This window comes from Scyliorhinus torazame, chromosome 30 (genome assembly GCF_047496885.1).
Source record: "Scyliorhinus torazame isolate Kashiwa2021f chromosome 30, sScyTor2.1, whole genome shotgun sequence".
Classification (NCBI taxonomy): domain Eukaryota; kingdom Metazoa; phylum Chordata; class Chondrichthyes; order Carcharhiniformes; family Scyliorhinidae; genus Scyliorhinus; species Scyliorhinus torazame.
This window is the reverse complement of record NC_092736.1, coordinates 23,896,840-23,919,838: the sequence shown is the minus strand read 5'-3', so window position 1 is coordinate 23,919,838 and position 22,999 is coordinate 23,896,840. Positions and strand designations below refer to the sequence as shown.

Genomic DNA, 22,999 nt, shown 5'->3' with positions numbered 1-22,999 from the left:
GGTGACCAGAATTGTACACAAAATTCCAGATGTGGCTTAAGCAGCATTTAATACAACTCTGTCATTGCTTTCCATACTTGTGCAATGAAGGAAGGCATTCTATATGTTTTCATTACTATCCATCTGTCCTGCCACCTTCAGAGACCTGTGGACATGCACTCCAAAAACATGGATGGGTGGGATTTCTGGTAAGTGGGCTTGGTAGAGTGCTCTTTCAGAGGAGCCTCTTTCTGCACCATAGGGATGCTATGATCATCATTGTCGACTGCTGTAAAAATCCCACTTGGTACACTAATGTCCTTCCTTTAGAGAAGAAAATCTTACCTGGTCTGGCCTACATGTGACTCCAGATCCTTAGCAATGTGGCTGACTCTCAAATGCCCTCTGATATGGCGGGCAGTTAGGGATGGGCAATGAATGCTGGCCTAGCCCCAGTCAGCAATGCCCAAATTCCGCAAATGAATACGTAATAATCTACAAAAATTCATCTGAAAAAAGCAAAATACAGAGGATGCTGGAAATCTGAAATAAAACCAGAGAATTCTGGAAATACATAGCAGATGGGCAGCACGGTAGCACAGTGGTTAGCACAGTTGCTTCACAGCTCCAGGGTGCCAGATTCGATTCCCGCTGGGTCACCGTCTGTGCGGAGTCTGCAGATTCTCCCCATGTCTGAGTGGCTTTCCTCCGGGTGCTCCGGTTTCCTCCCACAGTCCAAAGATGTGCAGGTTAGGTGGATTGGCCGTGCTAAATTGCCCTTAGTGTCCAAAGAAAAAAGATTAGGTGGAGTTACAGGATAGAGTGGAAGTGTGGGGTTAAGTAGGGTGTTCTTTCCAAGGGCCGGTGCAGACTGAATGGGCCGAATGGCCTCCTTCTGCACTGTAAATTCTATGTTCTAGGTCTGGCAGAATCTGTGAAGTATTATCCACAGCTGATCCCAAGCTGCCCAAATCTCAGAAAGGAAACTTGAAGCAGCTGCCAAAACATTTTTTCAATTTGTATAGTATGAGGAGTGGTTCTGAAATCCGGAAGTGATGTCCCCCAACCTTTTTATATGTGATGGTTTATACCAAAGTAAATTTTCATTGAGAAATAAAGAAAAAATAAAATAGAATTAGACTTAAATGCAAAAATGGTTTCACAAGGTAACCAATACTTTAACACTGTTCCAATAGATCTTACTAAAAGATCCCCCTTTCTTTTCAGCAACCTCTTATAGATTTTTAAAACTGTACAATCCAACTAATGTTTACTTTTGTTTTCTCTTGGGGAGTCCTCTGAGATTGATAGCAGCTGGTTCTTCAGACCTGCCTTTATTCACAATGGTTTCTGGGAGTTGTGGATAGTTATTCCTGCTGTCTGCTGGGAAATCTAAACCAGCTACAACTCTCTCACATGGGCTTCAGTATTTCCTTAAATGTGTTCTTTCCCTTTGATCTCTCCATTGTCTCACCCCAATCTCTTTAGAAATGCTTATCTCCCAGAATTGCTTAAATGTATTTCTTTACTTTATCTCTTAGGAATGAAAAAAGTAAACTTACCCCATCTTTACTTTACTTCCTTGTACATTTTTTTAACAACTTGTATACAATCTCCTTTAGACCAAAACCACCCATTCAAATCTACTCCTGTTATTGCCCTTTGTAAATGTTGTCGGCCAGGGTTTAGAGAACCCCAAAGTGTATCATGGAGTTCACCTGACCCACAACTTTTACTAGATTGTGGTTATGGGGGAGCACACGGGCCTACTTTACAGGTGAGGTGCAACAGAGAATTAAAGTACTTTTAAATTAAAACAATATTTATTTATGAAACCAGTTAACACTTTATAAACCCACAGTAAACATCTTAACAACTGTCAACACCAATCATCCCCACAGAGACAACATTCTATAAGTAAACCTTAATCTTTCCTTGCAACATCCATAAGACAAAAGATCCTTTTTACCACCGAGATCAGGTTTAAATCATCTACTGAGAGCAGTTATCACTTTAAAATCACCCAAATGATCTGGAGACAGTCTTTAGATTGCAGAGAGATCCTTATACAGCTGCTTGCTTTTCCTGCAGCTGTCCAGCTCTCAAAACAAAATTTAAAACACCCAGTAGCTGCCTGCTCAAAAACGAAAGTGAAAGACAGACAGCTCAGCTCCACCCACACTCTGACATCACTGCAGCTATTTGATAAACACCCATTTCTTTCATGACAGTAACACTTTGTTTGAAGTCACTCTTGATTCATCAAAAGCTCTTCTTATTGTTGGCTTAGATTCTCACAACCACCCTGTCTCTTACCCCAATTTCCATTCTCGCAAACTGCTAACAGTTTGCCTTCCAGTACATAAGAAATATGGCAATGACATTACCAACAGAAGAATATTACAATTTCTTCGTTTTCTTGACAGGCGAGAGGAGTAGAGTTAACATTTCAGACCTGTTACCTCACATTAACTCTGTTTCTCTCTCTACAGATGGTCCTTGATCAGCTGAGTATTTCCATAAGTTTCTGTTTTTTATGCCGCAGCATCGACTACCTAGAAAGACAAGTGCAACTTCCGTGTGGGAAACACCATCACCTCCCGATTCCTCTTCACCACACATCATCCTGATTTGGACTCTGTGGTGGCTGGAGACAAATCCTGGAGGCTTCCAGTAATAAATAGAGGGGTTTATTGATGGAAGACAAAGGCAGTTTAATGACAGGCACAGAACACTACACAACAGGTCTTTCCACTTCCGATTCCTGGTCCACACTGACCGGCATCTTGCTCCCAGGACCCCGCACAAACTCCCCATTGGCCGGGACTTGTGTACCCCTGTGCGATTGGCTCTGAACCGGTCACATAGTCCGTGAAACCTGCCCCCTTAAAGAGGAACGCTGCCACAATGCTCCCCTCATAAGTCCCTTAACATGTTACCCCAAAACTATATACAAAAGACACTATGGTTAACGGGACAACCATTGAAAGGGAGTCCATCAAAAAGTCAATTGGTCCGGCCACCTCCGGGTGTACCCGGACCTCCACAACCCAGCCACAGGCTTGGCATTATTTTGGACGATCGGGTAGTCCACAGTCGATGCCACCTCAGGAGAGACCACTTTGATGCAGGTGAACTGGCCTCACTGCCCTCGACAGACACAGCTAGTCAAACAGAAAACCCTGGCTCCCCTTGGCTAGACCGAGTTACAGGAGCATCCATGATGCTCACTGGAGTTGGGAGTCACCACCACTCGACTCCTCAGGTGGCTGACGTGCTTTTTGATGGCCTTCCCGTTAACATCGATGACCTAAGGAATCGGCCTTGACTGAGCCACAACCTGTCCTGCCAACCAAAGCGAACCTGCTGCGAGATCTCGAACCAAAACTGTGTCTCCCACCCATGACGACCTGTCCCCTCTGTTCTGACCGCTGACTCTGGGAGGCCTGACGTGCCTCCACCCTTCCCGCCAAATTTGGAAATACAAGATCCAATTGGGTTCTTAATCGACGGCCCGTGAGCAGCTCAACTCTTGTGGCCCCCTTAGTTGAATGAAGGGTTGAGGTAGTGGTCCCTAGCTCCTGGACTGATAGCCACTTCGAGTGGCATCTACAGCACTGAAAACACCTTGCCCAGGAATGGGCGCTTATAATCAGTGTGGTCCATGGAGACTTGGCCATTCCCAGGGTTGAAGAGTGCCAGAAGGTGGTAAAGATTGCTGCATTTGGCAAGGGTGGCACTGTTGTACTAGTTCTTTGATGGTTTTGTCTGTGTCTGGCCTCCGACGTAACCATGCACCAACATCTTCATCCTTGCCTGCCCTGGGTGGGCCTGTGTAGCTCTTGAAGGAGGCCTGAGACAGGATGACCACCCATGATCCCCACTTAATGACACCATTTTCACATGTCAACTCGTCTTGACGAGTGAAGTAGGGCCTCAGCTGTTCAGACTTCTCACAATGCCAGGCGGACTGTATCATTCGTTTGACCTTTAAAAGGATAGGGTCTCTTTGGGTCCAACTGCAGATGTGGCCTGCAGACACTGGCCAGGTCTCTAGGAGGTGTAAGGCAAGAATGACCAGCTGGGGTACAGGTGGTGGTGGAATGCTCTTGGGTAGGGGCAGGACACTTTAATACATCAGCATTAGTAACTTACGTCCCAACAGCAGGGAATTCTCCCTCAGTGTACCCGAACAGGCGCCGGAATGTGGCAACTAGGGGATTTTCACAGTAACTTCATTGCAGTGTTAATGTAAGCCTACTTGTGACACTAATAAAGATTATTATAATAGGAGTAAGTGTTGAATCCAATTAAGTAGTGTTAACAAATGATTAAGTTCAAGTTATTTTGTGGTCTTTGTGAACACTACGCCCAACCATCCTGAATTTCGCAACACAAAGAACACCACAATGTCCTGGGACTGAGATGGCTGACCGCCAACAACCACAACCATCTTCCTTAGTGCCACAAACCAGCGGAGAGATTCCCCCCTGATTTCCATTGACTCCAGTTTAGCTAGGGCTCCTCGATACTGCACTCGGTCGAATTCGGACTTCAAGTCAAGGTCAGTCACTCTCGCTTCAACTATTGAGTTCAGCGCTTTTGTCAATGAATCAAGGCTGCAATCAGGTGAGTAGGCCCTGGCAGAACCCAAGCCGAACCTCAGTGAGCAAGTTATTCCTGTCTAAGTGCCACTAGATAGTGCTGTTGACGACATCCTCCATCACTTTGCCGATAATCGAAAGTAGATTGGCGAGTCAGAAAGTGGCTTGGATTGGATTTGCCCTGTTTCTGATGGACAGGACAGACTTGGTAAGTTCCCCCATTGTGAGGTGAATAATTGAACCAGCTGTGTCCAGGTTTCAAGTGCTTCTCTGAACCAGTCACTAGAAGATACTGAGATCCGAATGACACTAATTTCCTCACTCCTCGGCAACTCCAACAGTTCAGAGCACCATTGTTTCCAACGCCCCCCCCCCCCCCCCCCCCCCCCCCGCATTTACTCCATGGCTGGTGGGGAGATGCAAAAAGGCCCTGATACAAAACAGGCTGCTCAAAGGATTCCCATTTGAAAATTCTGCTGTGCTGTATTAGCCTGTGTGACTGTTCTAACTGAGGATGTAATCAAAGTAACATCAACAGATTAAGACCATTAAGAGAGGAGACAGACATAAATGCACAAAATGTTCATATGATAATATTCTGGATTGAACCTATTTAAAACATGTTTCAACTGTACAGTTATCGCATTGGATTCTGTGTCAATAGGTTTAAAATATTATTTGGGGCGGCACGGTAACACAGTGGTTAGCACGGTTGCTTCACAGCTCCAGGGTCCCAGGTTCGATTCCCGGCTTGGGTCACTGTCTGTGCGGAGTCTGCACTTTCTCCCCGTGTCTGCGTGGGTTTCCTCCGGGTACTCCGGTTTCCTCCCACAGTCCAAAGATGTGCAGGTTAGGTGGATTGGCCACGCTAAATTGCCCCTGGTGTCCAAAAACGTTAGCTGGGTTACGGGGATAGGGTGGAGATGTGGGCTTAAGAAGGATGCACTTTGCAAGGGCCGGTGCAGACTCGATGGGCCGAATGGCCTCCTTCTGCACTGTAAATTCTATGATTAGAGTGGGTTATATATCGATAACATTTAAACATTTTTTTTTTAAAATTTAGAGTACCCAATTCATTTTTTCCAATTAAGGGGCAATTTAGCGTGGCCAATCCATCTACCCTGCACATTTTTGGGTTGTGGGGTGAAACCCACGCAAACACGGGGAGAATGTGCAAACTCCACACGGACAGTGACCCAAAGCCAGGATCGAACCTGGGACCTCGGCGCCGTGAGGCTGCAGTGCTAACCCACTGCGCCACCGTGCTGCTCTTATAGCGATAACAGAACCGAGGGAAATGTATTGATAATATTATTGTGGGCTAGGTATCGATAATATAACAGGTTTCTGTCTCGGCAACGTCTATAAGGTAAATGCAACAGCTCCAGAAAATTAAAGCATGCATCTTTAAAAAAAATCCTCAATAATGAGCTGAAGGTGGGGCAGCACGGCTGCGCAGTGGTTAGCACTGCTGCCTCACAGCGCCGAGGACCCAGGTTCGATCCCGGCTCTGGGTCACAGTCCGTGTGGAGTTTGCACATTCTCTTTTTTTTAATAAGATATGTTTATTAAAGTTTTTTAACACAATTTTTCACCCTTACAAACAATAAACCCCCCACTTGTAACAAAATAGAAAGAAAACAAACATAGCAAGGATTATAAAACAATATGTTACATAGCTTTGTACACTGGCTCCCTCCCGTACATGCCAGTTTCCCAAATCCTTCATGTGTTCTCTTGCTCAAACACCCCCTAGGCAAACTCCCCTTCCCCCTCCCCCCCCTCCCTCACAGGACATCCCCCCCCCCCCCCCCCCCCCCCCCCCACCACCCCCCCTGGGTTGCTGCTGCTGACCGACCTTCCTCTAACGCTCCGCGAGATAGTCTAGGAACGGTTGCCACCGCCTGTAGAACCCCTGCGCAGACCCTCTCAAGGCAAACTTTATCCTCTCCAGCTTAATGAACCCAGCCATGTCATTTATCCAGGCCTCCACGCTGGGGGGCTTTGCCTCCTTCCACATTAGTAAGATCCTTCGCCGGGCTACTGGGGACGCAAAGGCCAGAATGCCGGCCTTTTTCGCCTCCTGCACTCCCGGCTCGTCCACTACTCCAAATATTGCTTGACCCGGACTTTCCCCACCTGAGCTATTGTTCCCGCCACTCCTCTCCAGAACCCCTCCAGTGCCGGGCATGACCAAAACACATGGACATGGTTCGCCGGACTCCCTGAGCACCTTCCACATCTGTCCTCTACCCCAAAAAACCTACTCAACCTCGCCCCCGTCAAGTGCGCTCTGTGAACCACCTTAAATTGTATCAGGCTGAGCCTGGCACACGAGGAGGAGGAATTAACCCTCCCTAGGGCATCAGCCCATAACTCCTCCTCAATCTCCTCCCCCAGCTCCTCCTCCCATTTACCCTTCAGCTCCTCCACCAGCGCCTCCCCCTCTTCTTTCATCTCCTGGTATATTGCCGACACCTTGCCCTCCCCAACCCATACACCCGAGATCACCCTGTCTTGAATTTCCTGTGCCGGGAGCAACGGGAATTCCCTCTCCTGCCGCCTCACAAACGCCCTCACCTGCATGTATCTAAAAGCATTTCCCGGGGGTATCTCAAACTTCTCCTCTAGTGCCCCTAGGCTCGCAAACGTCCCATCAATGAACAGGTCCCCCATTCTTCTAATCCCCGCCCGATGCCAGCTCTGAAACCCCCCGTCCACCCTCCCCGGGACAAACCGGTGATTACCCCTGATCGGGGACCACACCGAGGCTCCCATTGCACCCCTGTGTCGTCTCCACTGGCCCCAGATCTTTAGTGTTGCCGCCACCACCGGGCTCGTGGTATACTTTGACGGTGAGAGCGGCGGCGGTGCCGTCACCAGCGCCCCCAAGCTCGTTCCTTTACAGGATGCCATCTCCAACCTCTTCCATGCCGCACCTTCTCCCTCCATCACCCACTTACGGATCATTGCCACATTTGCTGCCCAGTAGTAGCTCCCTAGGTTCAGCAGCGCCAACCGCTTCGTCCCTGCTGCGTTCCAGAAACCCTCTCCTTACCCTCGGGGTCCTATTCGCCCACACAAACCCCATAATACTCCTGCCTACTCTCTTAAAAAAGGCCTTGGTGATCACGATGGGAAGGCACTGAAACACAAAAGAAACCTCGGAAGGACCACCATTTTGACCGACTGCACTCTACCCGCTAGCGAGAGCGGTAACATGTCCCATCTTTTGAAGTCCTCCTCCATTTGCTCCACCAAACTCGTCAGATTCAGTTTATGTAGGGCCCCCCAACTCCTGGCTATCTGGATCCCCAGGTACCGAAAGCTCCCCTCCGCCCTCCTCAGCGGTAGCTCGCCTATCCCCCTTTCTTGGTCCCCTGCCTGTACTACAAAAAGCTCACTCTTCCCTACATTGAGCTTATAGCCCGAAAAATCCCCAAACTCCCTTAGAGTCTGCATGACCTCCACCATCCCCTCCACTGGATCCGCCACATACAGCAACAGGTCATCCGCATAAAGCGACACTCGATGCTCTTCTCCCCCTCGGACCACCCCCCTCCATTTCCTAGACTCCCTCAATGATATGGCCAAGGGTTCAAACGCCAATGCAAACAACAGAGGGGACGGGGGCACCCCTGCCTCGTCCCACGGTACAGCCGAAAATACTTCGACCTCTGCCGATTCGTCACCACACTCTGTACCACGGGGCTCTGTAAAGGAGCTTAACCCAACTAATAAATCCTCCCCCGAACCCAAACCTACGCAGCACTTCCCAGAGGTACTCCCACTCTACTTGGTCAAAGGCTCATAGCTGCCACTATCTCCGCCTCTCCCTCCACCGATGGCATCATTATCACGTTTAGGAGCCTCTGCACATTGGTGTTTAGCTGCCTGCCCTTTACAAATCCCGTCTGGTCCTCGTGGATCACCCCCGGGACACAGTCCTCAATTCTCGTAGCCAGCACTTTTGCCAGCAACTTAGCATCCACGTTGAGGAGCGAGATCGGCCTGTACGATCCACATTGCAATGGGTCCTTGTCCCGCTTTAGGATCAAAGAAATCGTCGCCTCCGACATTGTCGGGGGCAGGGTCCCTTCCTCCCTTGCCTCATTAAAGGTCCTCACTAGTAGCGGGGCCAACTGGTCTACGTCCTTCCTGTAGAACTCCACCGGGAACCCATCCGGTCCCGGGGCCTTCCCTGCCTGCATACTCCCCAGACCCTTGCTCAGCTCCTCCAACCCAGTTGGTGCCCCCAAACCAGCCACCTCTTGCCCCTCCACCCTCGTGAATCTCAATTGGTCTAGGAATCGTCTCATCCCCTCTTCCCCCGCTGGGGGGCTGGGATCTGTACAGCTCCTCATAGAAGGCCTTGAATGCCTCATTTATTTTCGTCGCACTCCGCACTGTGGCTCCCCTTCCATCCTTGACTCCCCCTATTTCCCTCGTTGCCATCCTCTTACGGAGCTGGTGTGCCAGCATCCGATTAGACTTTTCCCCATACTCATAGGTCGCCCCCTGCGCCTTCCTCTACTGTGCCTCTGCCTTCCCTGTGGTCAACAGATCAAACTCCGTCTGGAGACGTCGCCTTTCCCCAAGTAATCCCTCCTCAGGGGCCTCTGCGTATCTCCTGTCCACTCTTAAAATCTCCCCCACTAACCTCTCCCTTTCCATGCCCTCTATCTTCTCCCTATGAGCCCTAATGGAGATTAGCTCTCCCTGATCACCGCCTTCAGCGCCTCCCATACCACCCCCACCCGCACCTCCCCGTTGTCATTGACCTCCAAGTACCTTTCGATGCACCCCCTTACCCTTCCACACACCACCTCATCTGCCAGAAGTCCCACATCCAACCGCCACAGCGGGCATTGGTCCCTCTCCTCTCCCAACTCCAGTTCTACCCAGTGCGGGGCGTGATCTGAAACGGCTATGGCCGAATACTCCATTCCCTGCACTTTCGGGATCAGCGCCCTGCCCAGAACAAAAAAAATCTATCCGGGAGTAGGCTTTGTGGACGTGGGAGAAAAAAGAAAATTTCCTTGCCTGCGGCCTGGCAAACCTCCACGGGTCCACTCCCCCCACCTGATCCATAAACCCCCTAAGCACCTTGGCCGCCGCCGGCCTCTTACCAGTCCTCGATCTGGAGCTATCCAGTGCTGGGTCCAACACCGTATTGAAATCCCCGCCCATTATCAGGCCTCTTACCTCCAGGTCCGGAATGCGCCCCAACATGTGCTTCATGAATCCGGCATCATCCCAGTTCGGGGCGTATACATTTACCAACACCATCCACGTCCCCTGCAACTTACCGCTCACCATCACATATCGCCCTCCGTTGTCCACTACGATATTCTTGGCCTCAAACGACACCCGCTTCCCCACCAATATTGCCACCCCTCTATTCTTCGCGTCTAGCCCCGAATGGAATACCTGTCCTACCCACCCCTTTCTTAACCTGACCTGATCCGCCACCTTCAAATGTGTCTCTTGGAGCATGACCACGTCTGCCTGCAGTCCCTTTAAGTGCGCGAACACTCGGGCCCTCTTTACCGGCCCATTCAGGCCCCTCACATTCCACGTTATCAGCCGGATTGGGGCCCCCCCCCCGCCGACTAGCCATCTCCTTTTCTAGGCCAGTCCCGTGTCCGCGCCACCCTCACCCTCCGGTCCACCCCTGCCCTGACCACCTCTTCTGTGTCCCATTCCCCTTCGGCCAGTGCAGCAGCAACCCTTTTTAGTTTGCACATTCTCCCCGTGCCTGCGTGGATCTCAGTCCAAAGATGTGGAGGGTAGGTGGATTGGCGATGCTAAATTACCCCTTCATTGGGGGAAAAAAAAGAACTGGGCACTTTAATATTTTTTTTAACATGAGCTAAAGGTGGGGATCAGTTTAAAGTGTGTTCAGTTCAGAGGAGGGTGAATGCATTTACAGTAGATGTTATCCCAAATTCTCTTAACCCCTGGTGTATTTATTTGGGGAAAATTGCAGTTTAACAGTATCTGTTACAGTGAAACATTTGGAGGTTGGTGTGCTCTCCATGGAACTCCTGGTTAGATATGTTTGTAAATCGGCAAAATCCACGACTCGCCCACGCAGCCATTTCTTTCAACTAAATAGCCTTATATTTAAACATTGTTCATCGTCCTCAAATTCTTGCTTTGGAGGAGTCAGTTACAGTCACATATGTCGTCCTTTAACTCTGATTTGTCCTACCTCTCGGCTGCATATGTTTTACTGACGGATATCCTGGCACCCGGTGCTCGTGGGTTTTCCCACAAGACACCATATGTCACTGAGGAGCCGGCTGGCAGATAGGGGCAGAAGCTGCCCCGCTCCGTCCATCATCCTCCTCCTCCCTGAAGAAAGTCCGTCTCGATGACCTGATTGTTCCGCTGGCCATCGATCAGGGGCTTGCTGTCAGGCACCTGCCAGGGGAACAAAGGGCCGAGCTGCCGGAGTGACACAAGACAGAACAATAAAGCACAGTCGGGCCTCAGCTACATCATCAGGCCCGTAGACAACCATCTCCGCCATCACCTCAGGCAATCCCCGGAAGCCCACAGCACTCAATGCGAGTCCAGCGATCCTCTATTCATGCCCGGGAGCATCGAAACATAGGCCGCTGACCAAGGTGACCCTAATCATTCAACTTACCCCTCATAGAATAAAGAAGATTTATCTCTTTGGGCTGTGAGTGATCAGCTGCCCGGCAAATACGCCCCCACCTCCTCCCACCCCCCACCCCCCACCTCACCCCAGGGATTCGTGACTAAGGCTCGCATTGTTGGTTTATTTTTGAGACTCCGCGGTGTCACTTCTGTCATGTGCGGTAACTGCTGGCAACGGGTACCAAAGGTTAACCTACAAACACAGTTTACTCTCCAATACCTGCTTCAGTTATTTGGGAAATTTTAAAAATAGAATTAAATAACATCAACATCGCAAATATCATTGATTCTGGTGAACCAGATTCCTTCAAATTGATCAATCACATAAACCAAACTCATTCTAAAAAGCCATAATCACACGAATTAACTAAAGGCGCTGTCCTTAAAACACGCAGTCCAATTAACCGAAAAGATAATTATTAACGAAACTCATTCTAATTAACCAAACCCATTTCACATTGGTTCCCTCGTTGGCAATAAGCATTGCTGTCTTCATGCTCCTTCCACCTAACCTGAAAGCCTAGTTAGCAATACTCAACTAGTTTAACGAATCAAACTCCCAGTTAAACTCGTCTACTGTCCCTGAGCTCCACCTTCATATTGGATGAGATGAGAGAAACCAGAGGTAATCCAGCATTTATTACCCACCCCTAATGGCCATCGGGATGGTGGTGGTGAGCTACCTGCTTGAACCGCTGCGGTCCACGTGGTGTGGGTATAGCGGTGGGCGTACCCACCACAGGGAGGGAGTTCCAGGATGTTGACCCAAAAGGTGCTCGGACCTCAGTGACTGAATCGACAATGTTACCGAGGCCAAACCCCTCAGTGGTGTTGGAGCTATAGGTCTGGATTCTTCCGCTCCGCCTGTCGCAAGATCGCCACCGGGGGGGGGGGGGGGGGGGGGGGCGACACGCGGACCGAGCAATCTTTGAGGATTCCTGGCCTGCAGGCTTGAACACATCGAAGTGATTAATGCCCCCAGGATGAAGGCCTGGGAACACCCCCGGGGTGATGGCCTTGTCTTATGAACAATGGTTGAAGAGGTTGGGCCTGTGCCCATTGGAGTTTGGAAGAATGAGAGGTGATCTTATTGAAACATATCAGATGAAATGAAATTAAAATGAAAATCGCTTATTGTAGGCTTCAAATTAAGTTACTGTGAAAAGCCCCTAGTCGCCACATTCCGGCGCCTGTTCGGGGAATCGAACCATGCTGCTAGCCTGCCTTGGTCTGCTTTAAAAGCCAGCGATTTAGCCATGTCCCTTGTGAAAAGCCCCTAGTTGCCACATTCCAGCACCTGTTCGGGGAGGCTGGTATGGGAATCGAACCATGCTGCTAGCCTACCTTGGTCTGCTTTCAAAGCCAGCTCTTTAGCCATGTGCTAAACCAGCCCCTGCTGGTCCTGAGGGGACTTGACAGGGTGGATACCCTGGTGGAGGGTGTTTCCTATTGTGGGGGAGAGTAGAACCAGTGGACACAGTTTAAGAATAATGAGTCTCCGTTTTTAAGACAGAGATGAGATGCACTGTTTCTCTCAGAGAGTTGTTCGTCGTGTGGAGGCTGTGGTCATTAAATTTATTGGAGACCGAGTTAGATTTTTTTGATAGAAAAGGGAGTCACAGGTTATGAGGGGGCAGACAGGAAAGTGGGATTGAGACCAGAACCACGTCTGTCGTGATCTTATTGAATGAGCAAAGATCCCCAAACCCACAAGGGAGGCAAGGACAGCCAAGGCAAGGACTTTAGCATCGGACTATTAGCTCCCACCATTAGGCAGCAATATCCACGCTGGTGAGTTGGGTGTTACCTGGTGCAGCCAGCCCTTGTTTGAGCCCCGGCCCTACTCCCACATCTGCATGATGCAGCTCACAGTGGGATCTTGCTGTGTATAAATGGGCTGCCACATTTACCTACAGGGCTGATGCCAGAAGGGAGAAGTTATATCTATCGGGAAAGATTGGGTAGGCTAGAAAATAGAGAGGTAACCTTGGTCTCGAAGATGATGGAAGGGTTATTTTGGCAGAGGAGCACCTAATTAGGGGCCATGATTATGAAATAGTCACGAAGAAATTGAGCTGGGAATTCAGAAGAAACATCGCTACCCGGAAAGTCGAACTGGCTTCCATAGAGTATAATTGAGAGGAAATAGCATAGTTGCATTTAATGAAACAAATTAAAAACATGAAGAAGTTATTTTGATCGGGTTGGATGAAGGCAAGGGGCTGGTTTAGCACACTGGGCTAAATCGCTGGCTTTTAAAGCAGACCAAGCAGGCCAGCAGCATGGTTCAATTCCCGTAATGTGGTGACTAGGGGCTTTTCATAGTAACTTCATTTGAAGCCTACTTGTGACAATAAGTGATTTTCATTTCATTTTCATATGGTTAATTTACAGCATGAATACCAGCATGGATTAAATGGGCCGAGTGGGCTGTTTCTGGTGTTTTTGATACATGAAACGTGATAAATGCAAGTTTTTCAATGCAGAGAAATGGCATTTGTAATTGTACCGCTGAAGTTAGACGTACTACATTGTGAAGTAGCGTTAGGGAGATGCCCCTGGAGGTAGAGAACTATGCTTCCTTATTCGTTATTAGATCCACGGAGCTGAATGCAGGCTCGCAAATCCACCGAAACCCAGTATAGCACACCCACAACTTTCAAGAGTTGGATTCCGAGTTCTTCTACCAGCTCTCCCCAGAATTCTACAATTTCTGATCTCATAGAGTGGGATTTTCCAGCCCTTCCCGACGGCGAGGCCTTCCACTCCTACCGAAGTCGAACCGCCTGCCACTGGTTCCCCGCAAATGGGCCGAGATACTCAAATTGCCAATTCACTTTGGCGGAACCGAAAGATCCAGCCAACGGCCAATGACGAGCCGCCTCCATCGGGGGGGGGGGGGGCTGAAAACCTCCGGCCAGAGATTGGTCGCAGCCTGAAGGAGGCCATTCAGCCCATTGTGACATATGCTGGGCTCCGCAGGGGCAACTCAGTTGGTTCCACTCAGCCACCTTTTCCCTGATAAATCAGTTCTTGGAAGCAAGTTCCCTTTCACAACAGGTCATTTGCCAGATAAATCTTGTTCTTATATTTCCCCAAAGGCAAATGGGCCATCGCAGTGCTGATCAAGATCTTTAGGGTCATACATGTCTACAGCACAGAAAAGGCCCTTCGGCCCATTGCATCTGTGCCGGTCAAAAATTACCACCTAACTATTCTAATTCCATTTTCCAGCGCTTGGTCCATAGTCTTGTATGCTCGTCTAAATACTTCTTAAAATTATGAGGGTCTCTGCCTCCACCATCCTTTCAGGCAGCGAGTTCAAGGCTCCCAACTCCCTCTAGGTGAAATGGTTCTTCATAGAATTTACAGTTCTACCTCACACCCTCTCTACACCTCCTGTCCCTTACCTTAAATCTATGCCCCCTGATCATTGATCCCTCCAGCAAAGGGAAATGTTTCTTCCTGTCTACTCTACCTATGCCCCTCATAATTTTATACATTTCAATCATACCCCTCCCCTTCTTTAGGCAGCTTCCCTTGAATTCTAGGCCTTTCTTACATGCCTTGTACATGAAACTTATGCTTTATTCCTTGAACTTTCTTATCTGGTTTGACCTAACACTTTACACCCATGTCCATTCTATTTTGTGGGTCTTAAATACTTCTGTGTTCATGGTGCCTTGGAAACTTGATTTTAAAGAGAATAAAACAATGGGCGAAAAGTGCCTGAATACAAAACTATAATCTGGTAAAGTTTAACAAGCATCGCAAAAGCTGCAGCTGTTATGTCTTATCTGAGCCAGAGAGTGTGGAGCAACAGCAAGCTGACTGAAAACACCAAACGGTGAGACTCCCAAGGCTGTGTCCTCAATACACTCCTCTGCAGTGGAGAGAGTGGATGGCATGGTAGCACAGTGGTTAGCACTGTTGCTTCACTTTGATTTGATTTGATTTGATTTATTATTGTCATGTGTATTAGTATACAGTGAAAAGTATTGTCTCTTGCATGCTGTACAAACAATGCACCGTACATAGGGAAGGAAGGAGAGACTGCAGAATATAATGTTACAGTTATAGCAAGGTGTCACAGCTCCAAGGTCCCAGGTTCGATTCCCGGCTTGGGTCACTGTCTATGCGGAGTCTGCACGTTCTCCTCAAGTCTGCGTGGGTTTCCTCCGGGTGCTCCGGTTTCCTCCCACAAGTCCCGAAAGACGTGCTTGTTAGGTGAATTGGATAGTCTGAATTCTCCGTCTGTGTAACCGAACAGGCACCGGAATGTGGCGACGAGGGGCTTTTCACAGTAACTTCATTGCAGTGTTGATGTAAGCCTACTTATGACAATAAAGATTATTACTATTACATATTCCAGGCAGGAGCAAAGGCTGAACAGTTTCCACCTTCACTGTGTCCGATCTTTGACAACTCTTGGCCGGACAAGCTGACCAACCCGGAGGTCCTCAAGTGAGCCAATTTCATCAGCATCCACGAGACCAGGAATGTGCAGGAACGGCCACGTTCATTGGAGGGATGATGGTCATATACACAAAGACCTTCTGTCTGGTGAACTGGCCAATGGACCATGACCTCCTGGGTGTCCATGCCTCCTTTACAAGGCCACCTGCAAGCGAGATGTGAAGATGACAGACATTGACACTGGTTGTTTGGAAGGTAGTTGGAAGAGGTGAGCAGAAACGGAACGCTCTGCAGGCTGACAAGAGGGCCCAGGGTAACTGGAGTCCAGCGAATCCTGCACCTTCCCGGCTCACTGTCTTCCTCTGCAGCAAGCATGGCAGAGGCCGCCATGCCAGCTCCTGATTCAAACCCAGGTGATGCTTAACACAGTGTTGACCACCATGGCGCAAATCAAGGTCTTACGAAGCAGAACGCTGCAAACGAATATTAGGGCAGCACGGTAGCATAGTGGTTAGCACAATTGCTTCACAGCTCCAGGGTCCCAGGTTCGATTCCCGGCTTGGGGCACTGTCTGTGCGGAGTCTGCACATCCTCTCCATGTGTGCGTGGGTTTGCTCCGGTTTCCTCCCACAGTCCAAAGACGTGCAGGTTAGGTGGATTGGCCGTGATAAATTGCCCTTCGTGTTGGGTGGGGTTACTGGGTTATGGGGACAGGGTGGAGGTGTTGACCTTGGGTAGGGTGCTCTTTCAAAGAGCTGGTGCAGACCCGATGGGCTGAATGGCCTCCTTCTGCACTGTAAATTCTTTTTTTTTTAAAAAATATATATATATATAAAGCTAGCCTCAGTAATAGTGACCTAAACACCCATTCACTAACGTCCTTTAAGGAAGGAAATCTGCCATCCTTACCTGACCTGGCCTACTCTTAACTCTGAAATGAATCAGTTCAAGGGCAATCAGGGATGGACAATAAGTTCCGGCCTTGCCAGCGATCCCCACATCTCGGGGGCACATGCCATCTCCCCATCCTGTTAGTCTGTCACTGCCCGCCCGCAGACTTTCACAACAACTTACAAACCCGCGGCCTCCGCCGCCCGGAAGGACAAGGGCAGCAGACACATGGGAACACCACCACCTGCAAGTTCTCCTCCAAACCACGCACCATCCTGACTTGTTCCTTCACTGCCGCTGGGTCAGAATCCTGGAACTCCCTCGCTAACAGCACTGTGGGCGTACCTACACCCTCGCGGACTGCAGCGGTTCAAGATGGTGGCTCAGCACTTCCTTCGCAAGGGCTATTGCTGATGGGCAACAAATGCTGGCCCGGCCAGCAATGCCCACATCCCATTAAAGAAAAAAAATAAAAGGAGGAATGGCTATGTAACATTGTGGAGGTGGTGAACAGTTGGCCACCTTCACTGTGTGTGGGGGGGGGGGTGGGGGGGGGGGGGGGGGTTGAGGTCTGCCCTCTTGTGGTGATCCAATAAGATGCTGCAGCAGTCAGGTATTTCTCATGGTAGCTGATTGTCAACCTAATCTGATGAGTCATTATTGTAGGAGCTCCACCAATGGTGAAGAATGGATTCTCCTTGAAGCAATCTCTTACTCCTATGGCTATGTGACAACTGCTCAGAAAGCACAGCTCCTTGGGAGAAATGCTCCGTAATTGGCGTGATGTCCGCCGACCGGCGCCAAAAACGGCACAAATCAGTCCGGCATCGCACCACCCCAAAGGTGCGGAATCCTCCGCATCTTGAGCGGCCCAGCTCTAACCTTGAGGGGCTAGGCCCGCGCCGCACTGATTTCCGCCCGCCAGCTGGCGGGAAAGGCCTTTGGTGTCCCGCCAGTTGGCGCGGAAATGACATTGCCGGGCGGCCCATGCGCGGGGATGCCGTGAGCGGCCGCTGACGCTCCCGCGCATGCGCAGTGGAGGGGGTCACATCCGCCTCCGCCATGGTGGAGACCGTGGCGAAGGCGGAAGGGAAAGAGTGCCCCCACGGCACAGGCCCGCCCGCGGATTGGTGGGCCCCGATCGCGGGCCAGGCCACCGTGGGGGGCCCCCCCGGGGCCAGATCGCCCCGCGCCACCCCCAGGACCCCGGAGCCCACCCGTGCCACCTTGTCCCGCCGGTAAGAGCGGTGGTTTAATCCACGCCGGCGGGACAGGCATTCTAGCAGCGGGACTTCGGCCGTCCGGGCCGGAGAATCTTCGGGGGGGGCCGCCAACCGGCGCAGCGCGATTCCCGCTCCCGCCGAATCTCCGGTGCCGGTGAATTCGGCAACCGGCGGGGGCGGGATTCACGCCAGCCCCCGGAGATTCTCCGACCCGGCGGGGGGTCGGAGAATCTCGCCCCTTGTGTGTGACTTTATTTTATTTTATTTTCCGATTAAGGGGCAATTTAGAGTAGTCAATCCACCTAGCCTGCACATCTGTTTGGGTTGTGGAGGTGAGACCCACGCAGACATGGGGAGAATGTGCAAACTCCACACGGGCAGTGACCTGGGGTTGGGATCGAACCCGGGTCCTCGGCACCGTGAGGCAGCAGTGCTAACCACTGCGCCACCGTGTGTGATTTATGAAAGATAAATTAGCGAATGGCTCTTTACCAAAATGTTTGCTGGGGTTAAAATGAGCAAAAACGGGTAACCGTGCAATGCCAGGGATGTGTCTTGATCTGCCCAGCTCGCAACACCGTGCAAGTTCTTGTTCTTATCTCCACCCAGTTCATTGATAACCCATTCATCCTACATCATCTCCCCACAGTCACTTGGCTTGTTTACTATATCTACTCATGGATGGTTAATTTAAAGAAAATATATCTTTATTCTCCTTTTTCACATTTTCTCCCAAATTTACACCCACCAACAATAAACAATAATCAGTAACAAATATGTCAATCCCCATATCAATAACAACGATCCCATCCTCCCACCAAACCCCAAACATTAGCCCGCATGTTCACATAAACAAATGACAAAAAGGAATCAGGAATCACCCATAGTCACCATTAACACACACAGCACCCCCCCCCCCACCCCAATCCTCCCCCCACCCCCCCCCCCCAACTAATGTTCGATGTTATCCAGTTCTTGAAAGTCCATAATGAATAATGCCCATGAATTGTAGAACCTCTCCATCCTTCCCCTCAGTTCAAACGTAACCTTCTCAAGAGTCAAGAATTCCAGTAGATCCTCCCGCCACGCCAGGGCACAGGGTGGGGAGGTTGCTCTCCAACCCATCAGGATCCGCCTTTGGGCGATCAACGAAGCGAAGGCTACAACATCTGCCTCCGCACCCGTTTCCAACCCCGGCTGGTCCGACACCCTGAATATGGCCTCCCGGGGGCCCGGGTCCAGTTTCACGTGCACCAATTTAGAAGTTACCCTAAAAACCTCCTCCCAGTAATCCTCCAGCTTTGGACAGGACCAAAACATATGAACGTGATTAGCGGGGCCTCCCCCCAACGTTCACACACATCTTCTACTCCTTCAAAAAATCGGCTCATCCTCGCCCTCGTGAGGTGTGCTCTATGTACCACCTTCAGCTGTATCAGCCCCAACCTCACGCACGAGGTGGAGGCGTTCACTCTCCGGAGCACCTCACACCAGAACCCCTCCTCCATATCCTCTCCCAACTCTTCCTCCCACTTTGCTTTGATCCCTTCTAGTGGTGCCTTCTACTCTTCCAAAATTGCTCCGTAAACCACCGACACTACCCACTTCTCCAATCCCCCTGTCGTCAGCACCTCCTCCAGCAATGTGGAGGCCGGCTCCACCGGGAAGCTCTGTATCTCCTTTCTGGCAAAATCTTGAACCTGCATGTATCTAAAATTTCCCCCTGCTCCAACCCATACTTCGCTTCCAGCTCCTTCAATCCTGCAAACCGACCCCTAAGAAACAAATCTTTTAGCGTCTTAATCCCCTTCTCCTCCCATTTACGAAAATTTCCGTCCTACTTCCCTGGCTCAAATCTGTGGTTTCCCCGAATCGGCATTTCCCTTGACCCTGCCCCCAACCCGAAGTGTTGGCGAAGCTGCCTCCAAATTCTCAATGAAGCTATTATTACCGGACTCCCTGAGTATTTCCCCGGGGCCATCGGGAGCGGCGCTGTTGCTAGTGCTTTCAATCCCGACCCCCTGCACAAACTCTCCTCCATTCTGACCCACTGGGAATCAACCCCTCTGACCCAGCTCCGCACCTTCTCCACAATCGCCGCCCAGTAGTAATACATCAGGTTCGGAAGACCCAAACCCCCTGCCTGCCTTCCCCTCTGTAGCAGCACCTTTCTAACTCTGGCCATCTTCCCTCCCCATATGAACGAAGTAATCATTCCCTCAATCTCTCTGAAAAAAGCCTTTGGCAGGAAAATCGGCAGGCATTGGAAAATAAACAGGAATCGCGGCAACACATTCATTTTAACCGCCTGTACCCGACCCGCCAGTGACAGAGGGAGACCATCCCACCTTGCCAGATCAGCACTCATGGATGGTTAATGAGGTAATGTCTCCACTGCTCCAGAATTTCAGGCGGCACAGTGGTTAGCACTGCTGCCTCACAGCTCCAGGGACCCGGGTTCAATTCTGGCCTCGGGTGACTGTCTATGTGGAGTTTGTACGTTCTCCCCGTGTCTGCGTGGGTTTCTTCCGTGTGCCCCGGTTTCCTCCTACAGTCCAAAGGTGTGCAGGTTAGGAGGATTGGCCACATGAAATTGCCCCTTGGTGTCCAAAAGGTTAGGTGGGGTTACTGGGTCACTGGGATAGGGTGGAAGCCTGGGCTTAGGTAGGGTGCCTTTTCCAAGGGCTGGCACAGACTCGATGGGCTGACTGAACACCTTCTACACTGTACATTCTATGATTCTATGAGAATTGATCTTACAGCAGAGGTACAGGACAAATGCTAATAATATAATGATGTTATGTCATTAAAGCTCACTGGGACTATTCTATCTGGGGCACACCTGTAGTTACAGACTGGGAATGACAGGGTCTTATTTATGTTTCATTTGGTCTTACCTCCAGAAACTCCCTGGATTCGTGGAGCCAGGTTTGGAGACACGACTGGGATCTCCCGATTCAATCCCACCTCCTCCCAACAGTGGCAAGGTAGTCAATCAGGCACATTGAGGAACCAACTGGGAACAGGCTCTTGACACTGTCAGGGCCTTGCTGATTCAGAACAGGCCCCATTGAGCCTGGAGGCAGCCCGAAGGCAACTGGGCCATCGGGCCTTCATCGCTGGCCGCAAGAATACACTGCAGAGTACGAAAGCCACAACCTCAGCCAGTACTCTACCTGTGGAGAGGTTTTCCCGTAGTGCTGGTGGCCCGACCAGCTGTGCGCCTTCTGCCTTTTTCCAAGGTTTCTGAGGAAGCCTCCATTTTGAGATGCGTCCGCACTCTCCTACCTGCCTCAGCCGCACCACCTCACCTGGGAAGGGGATGTGGGGGTGGGTGGCTGCCCGCCATTCAGTGCAGCGGGCCCTTTTTCTATTGGAACTCCAAAAAGAGGTGCCAGGAACTTATTACACATTCTTAATTGGACAATGAACACAGAGGCGGCCGTTTGGAAGGCTCCAACCAACGGAACACCTCTGACCCGAAAGTGGTCCCAACGCCTGAAAGTTTTCAAAGGGTCCTGTGTGTGTCAGATGTGAAGGAATCTGGAATTTACGAAAAAGTTAAGGTGAAATATATTAGGCTCGGAACATCCAATGTCCATTGAGATCACAATGTGCCGAACTTCACAAAGCTCTCGAGGTGATCAATCTCAAATGGCTTTAGCTTGTCCAGTCCAACATTCCACACTTTAAATCCACCCTGTACGCATTAATCACTTGCTGCACTTTGGCAACTTGAGCCCACTTTTGTTCCTGCATATCAATCAGTCTCAACATTTTCTACTCCGAGTGTTCACCTAACAACTCGACCAAATCCCGCAACAGGCTGAAGTAATGAAGAGTTCCCCCGCCAGCATCCCGTAAGCATTTGTTAACCAGAGGGGCTGACAATATGTGTCTCCCCACATAGATTTATCAAAGACATTGAACAAACTGCTCGCCACTTTGAAGCAAAGAGGCCTACTGCATGGGAAAGCCTGTGGAAAGTAATCCTCTCCCGCAGCGCAGGTGAAGGAATTCACCGACCACTTGGGCACAACCCCTTCACAATATCAGCCCGGAGCAGCCACCGTGGTTTGTACAACTGTTTCGCACACATCCAAAAGCATCAGGCGTCTGCCCCCCCGCCCCCCCCCCCGCCCCACCCCACCCCTCCCCCCCACCCCTCTCTCTCCCGCCCCCCCTTCCTCCTCCGTGGCCGACAGCCAACGAATATTTCCCAAATTCTCAGGTTCCGACCACAAAGACCATGGCAGCTCTACCACGGTGAATAGACTTGGGAAGTGCCCGTGAGGCAGAGTCGCTAATCTCCTCATTGGCACCAAGTCAGCTGAAGGCTGGACGTTGGCAACAGTGTGAATTAATCACCTAAGGTCAGGGACATGGGCCAAAATTTAATGCCCTCCCTCTGAGGTGAGTTTGGTGGCACGAGAGGCATGTAATTGGGTTAGAGGGTGCCCGGTGGGACCATGGCACCTTCCCAGCTCTGCCCTGATCAGGTCCAGGGTGGAACGGCTCTTACACTAACTCAGGCCCTTAAGTGGACGTAAGTGGCCAACTGGCCTCCTTCTGCACCATAACAATTCTGTGATAATATGTTGTGATAATTAATTGATGCCTTCTCCCACCCACGCGGGCAGCACCGTAGCACAGTGGATAGCACAATTGCTTCACAGCTCCAGGGTCCCAGGTTCGATTCCCGGCTTGGGTCACTGCCTGTGCGGAGTCTGCACGTTCTCCCCGTGTGTGCGTGGGTTTCCTCCGGGTGCTCCGGTTTCCTCCCACAGTCCAAAGATGTGCAGGTTAGGTGGATTGGCCACGTTAAATTGCCCTAATTGCCCAAAAAAAGGTTAGGAGGGGTTACAGGGATAGGGTGGAGGTGTGGGGATATGGTGGAGGTGCTCTTTATGAGGGCCGGTGCGGACCCGATGGGCCGAATGGCCTCCTTCTGCACTGTAAATTCTATAACTATAACACGTTGGTTTTAACCCAGGGGTTAGGAACCCTGTGTGATGAACGGTTACTGTAACACTGTACCCTTATCATCATGAAAGGTGATGTCCCCTTTAAGACCGGGCTTGGAACCCTGGGGGACTCCGCCTCTGGCCCCGCCCATCTGGGAGCTGTATATAAGTGGCCGCCTTGTGGGCGGCGCCTCTGTTAGCACACGTCTCGGTACCAGACTAGTTCTTAGCTTATTAAAGCCTTCTTTACCAT

At 50.5% G+C, this 22,999-nt stretch overlaps 1 protein-coding gene across 1 annotated transcript in view; it reads left to right on the top strand.

Moving 5' to 3' along the window:
* The window catches only part of LOC140404443 (solute carrier family 25 member 44-like), a 63,959-nt gene extending 42,043 nt beyond the window's left edge, over positions 1-21,916 (top strand). The window contains exon 4 of the mRNA XM_072492987.1: positions 20,686-21,916. Within this exon, the coding sequence (XP_072349088.1) occupies positions 20,686-20,790 (105 nt within the window). The 3' untranslated portion in view covers positions 20,791-21,916. The remainder of the gene's footprint in view (positions 1-20,685) is intronic.
* The last annotated feature ends 1,083 nt before the right edge of the window (positions 21,917-22,999 follow it).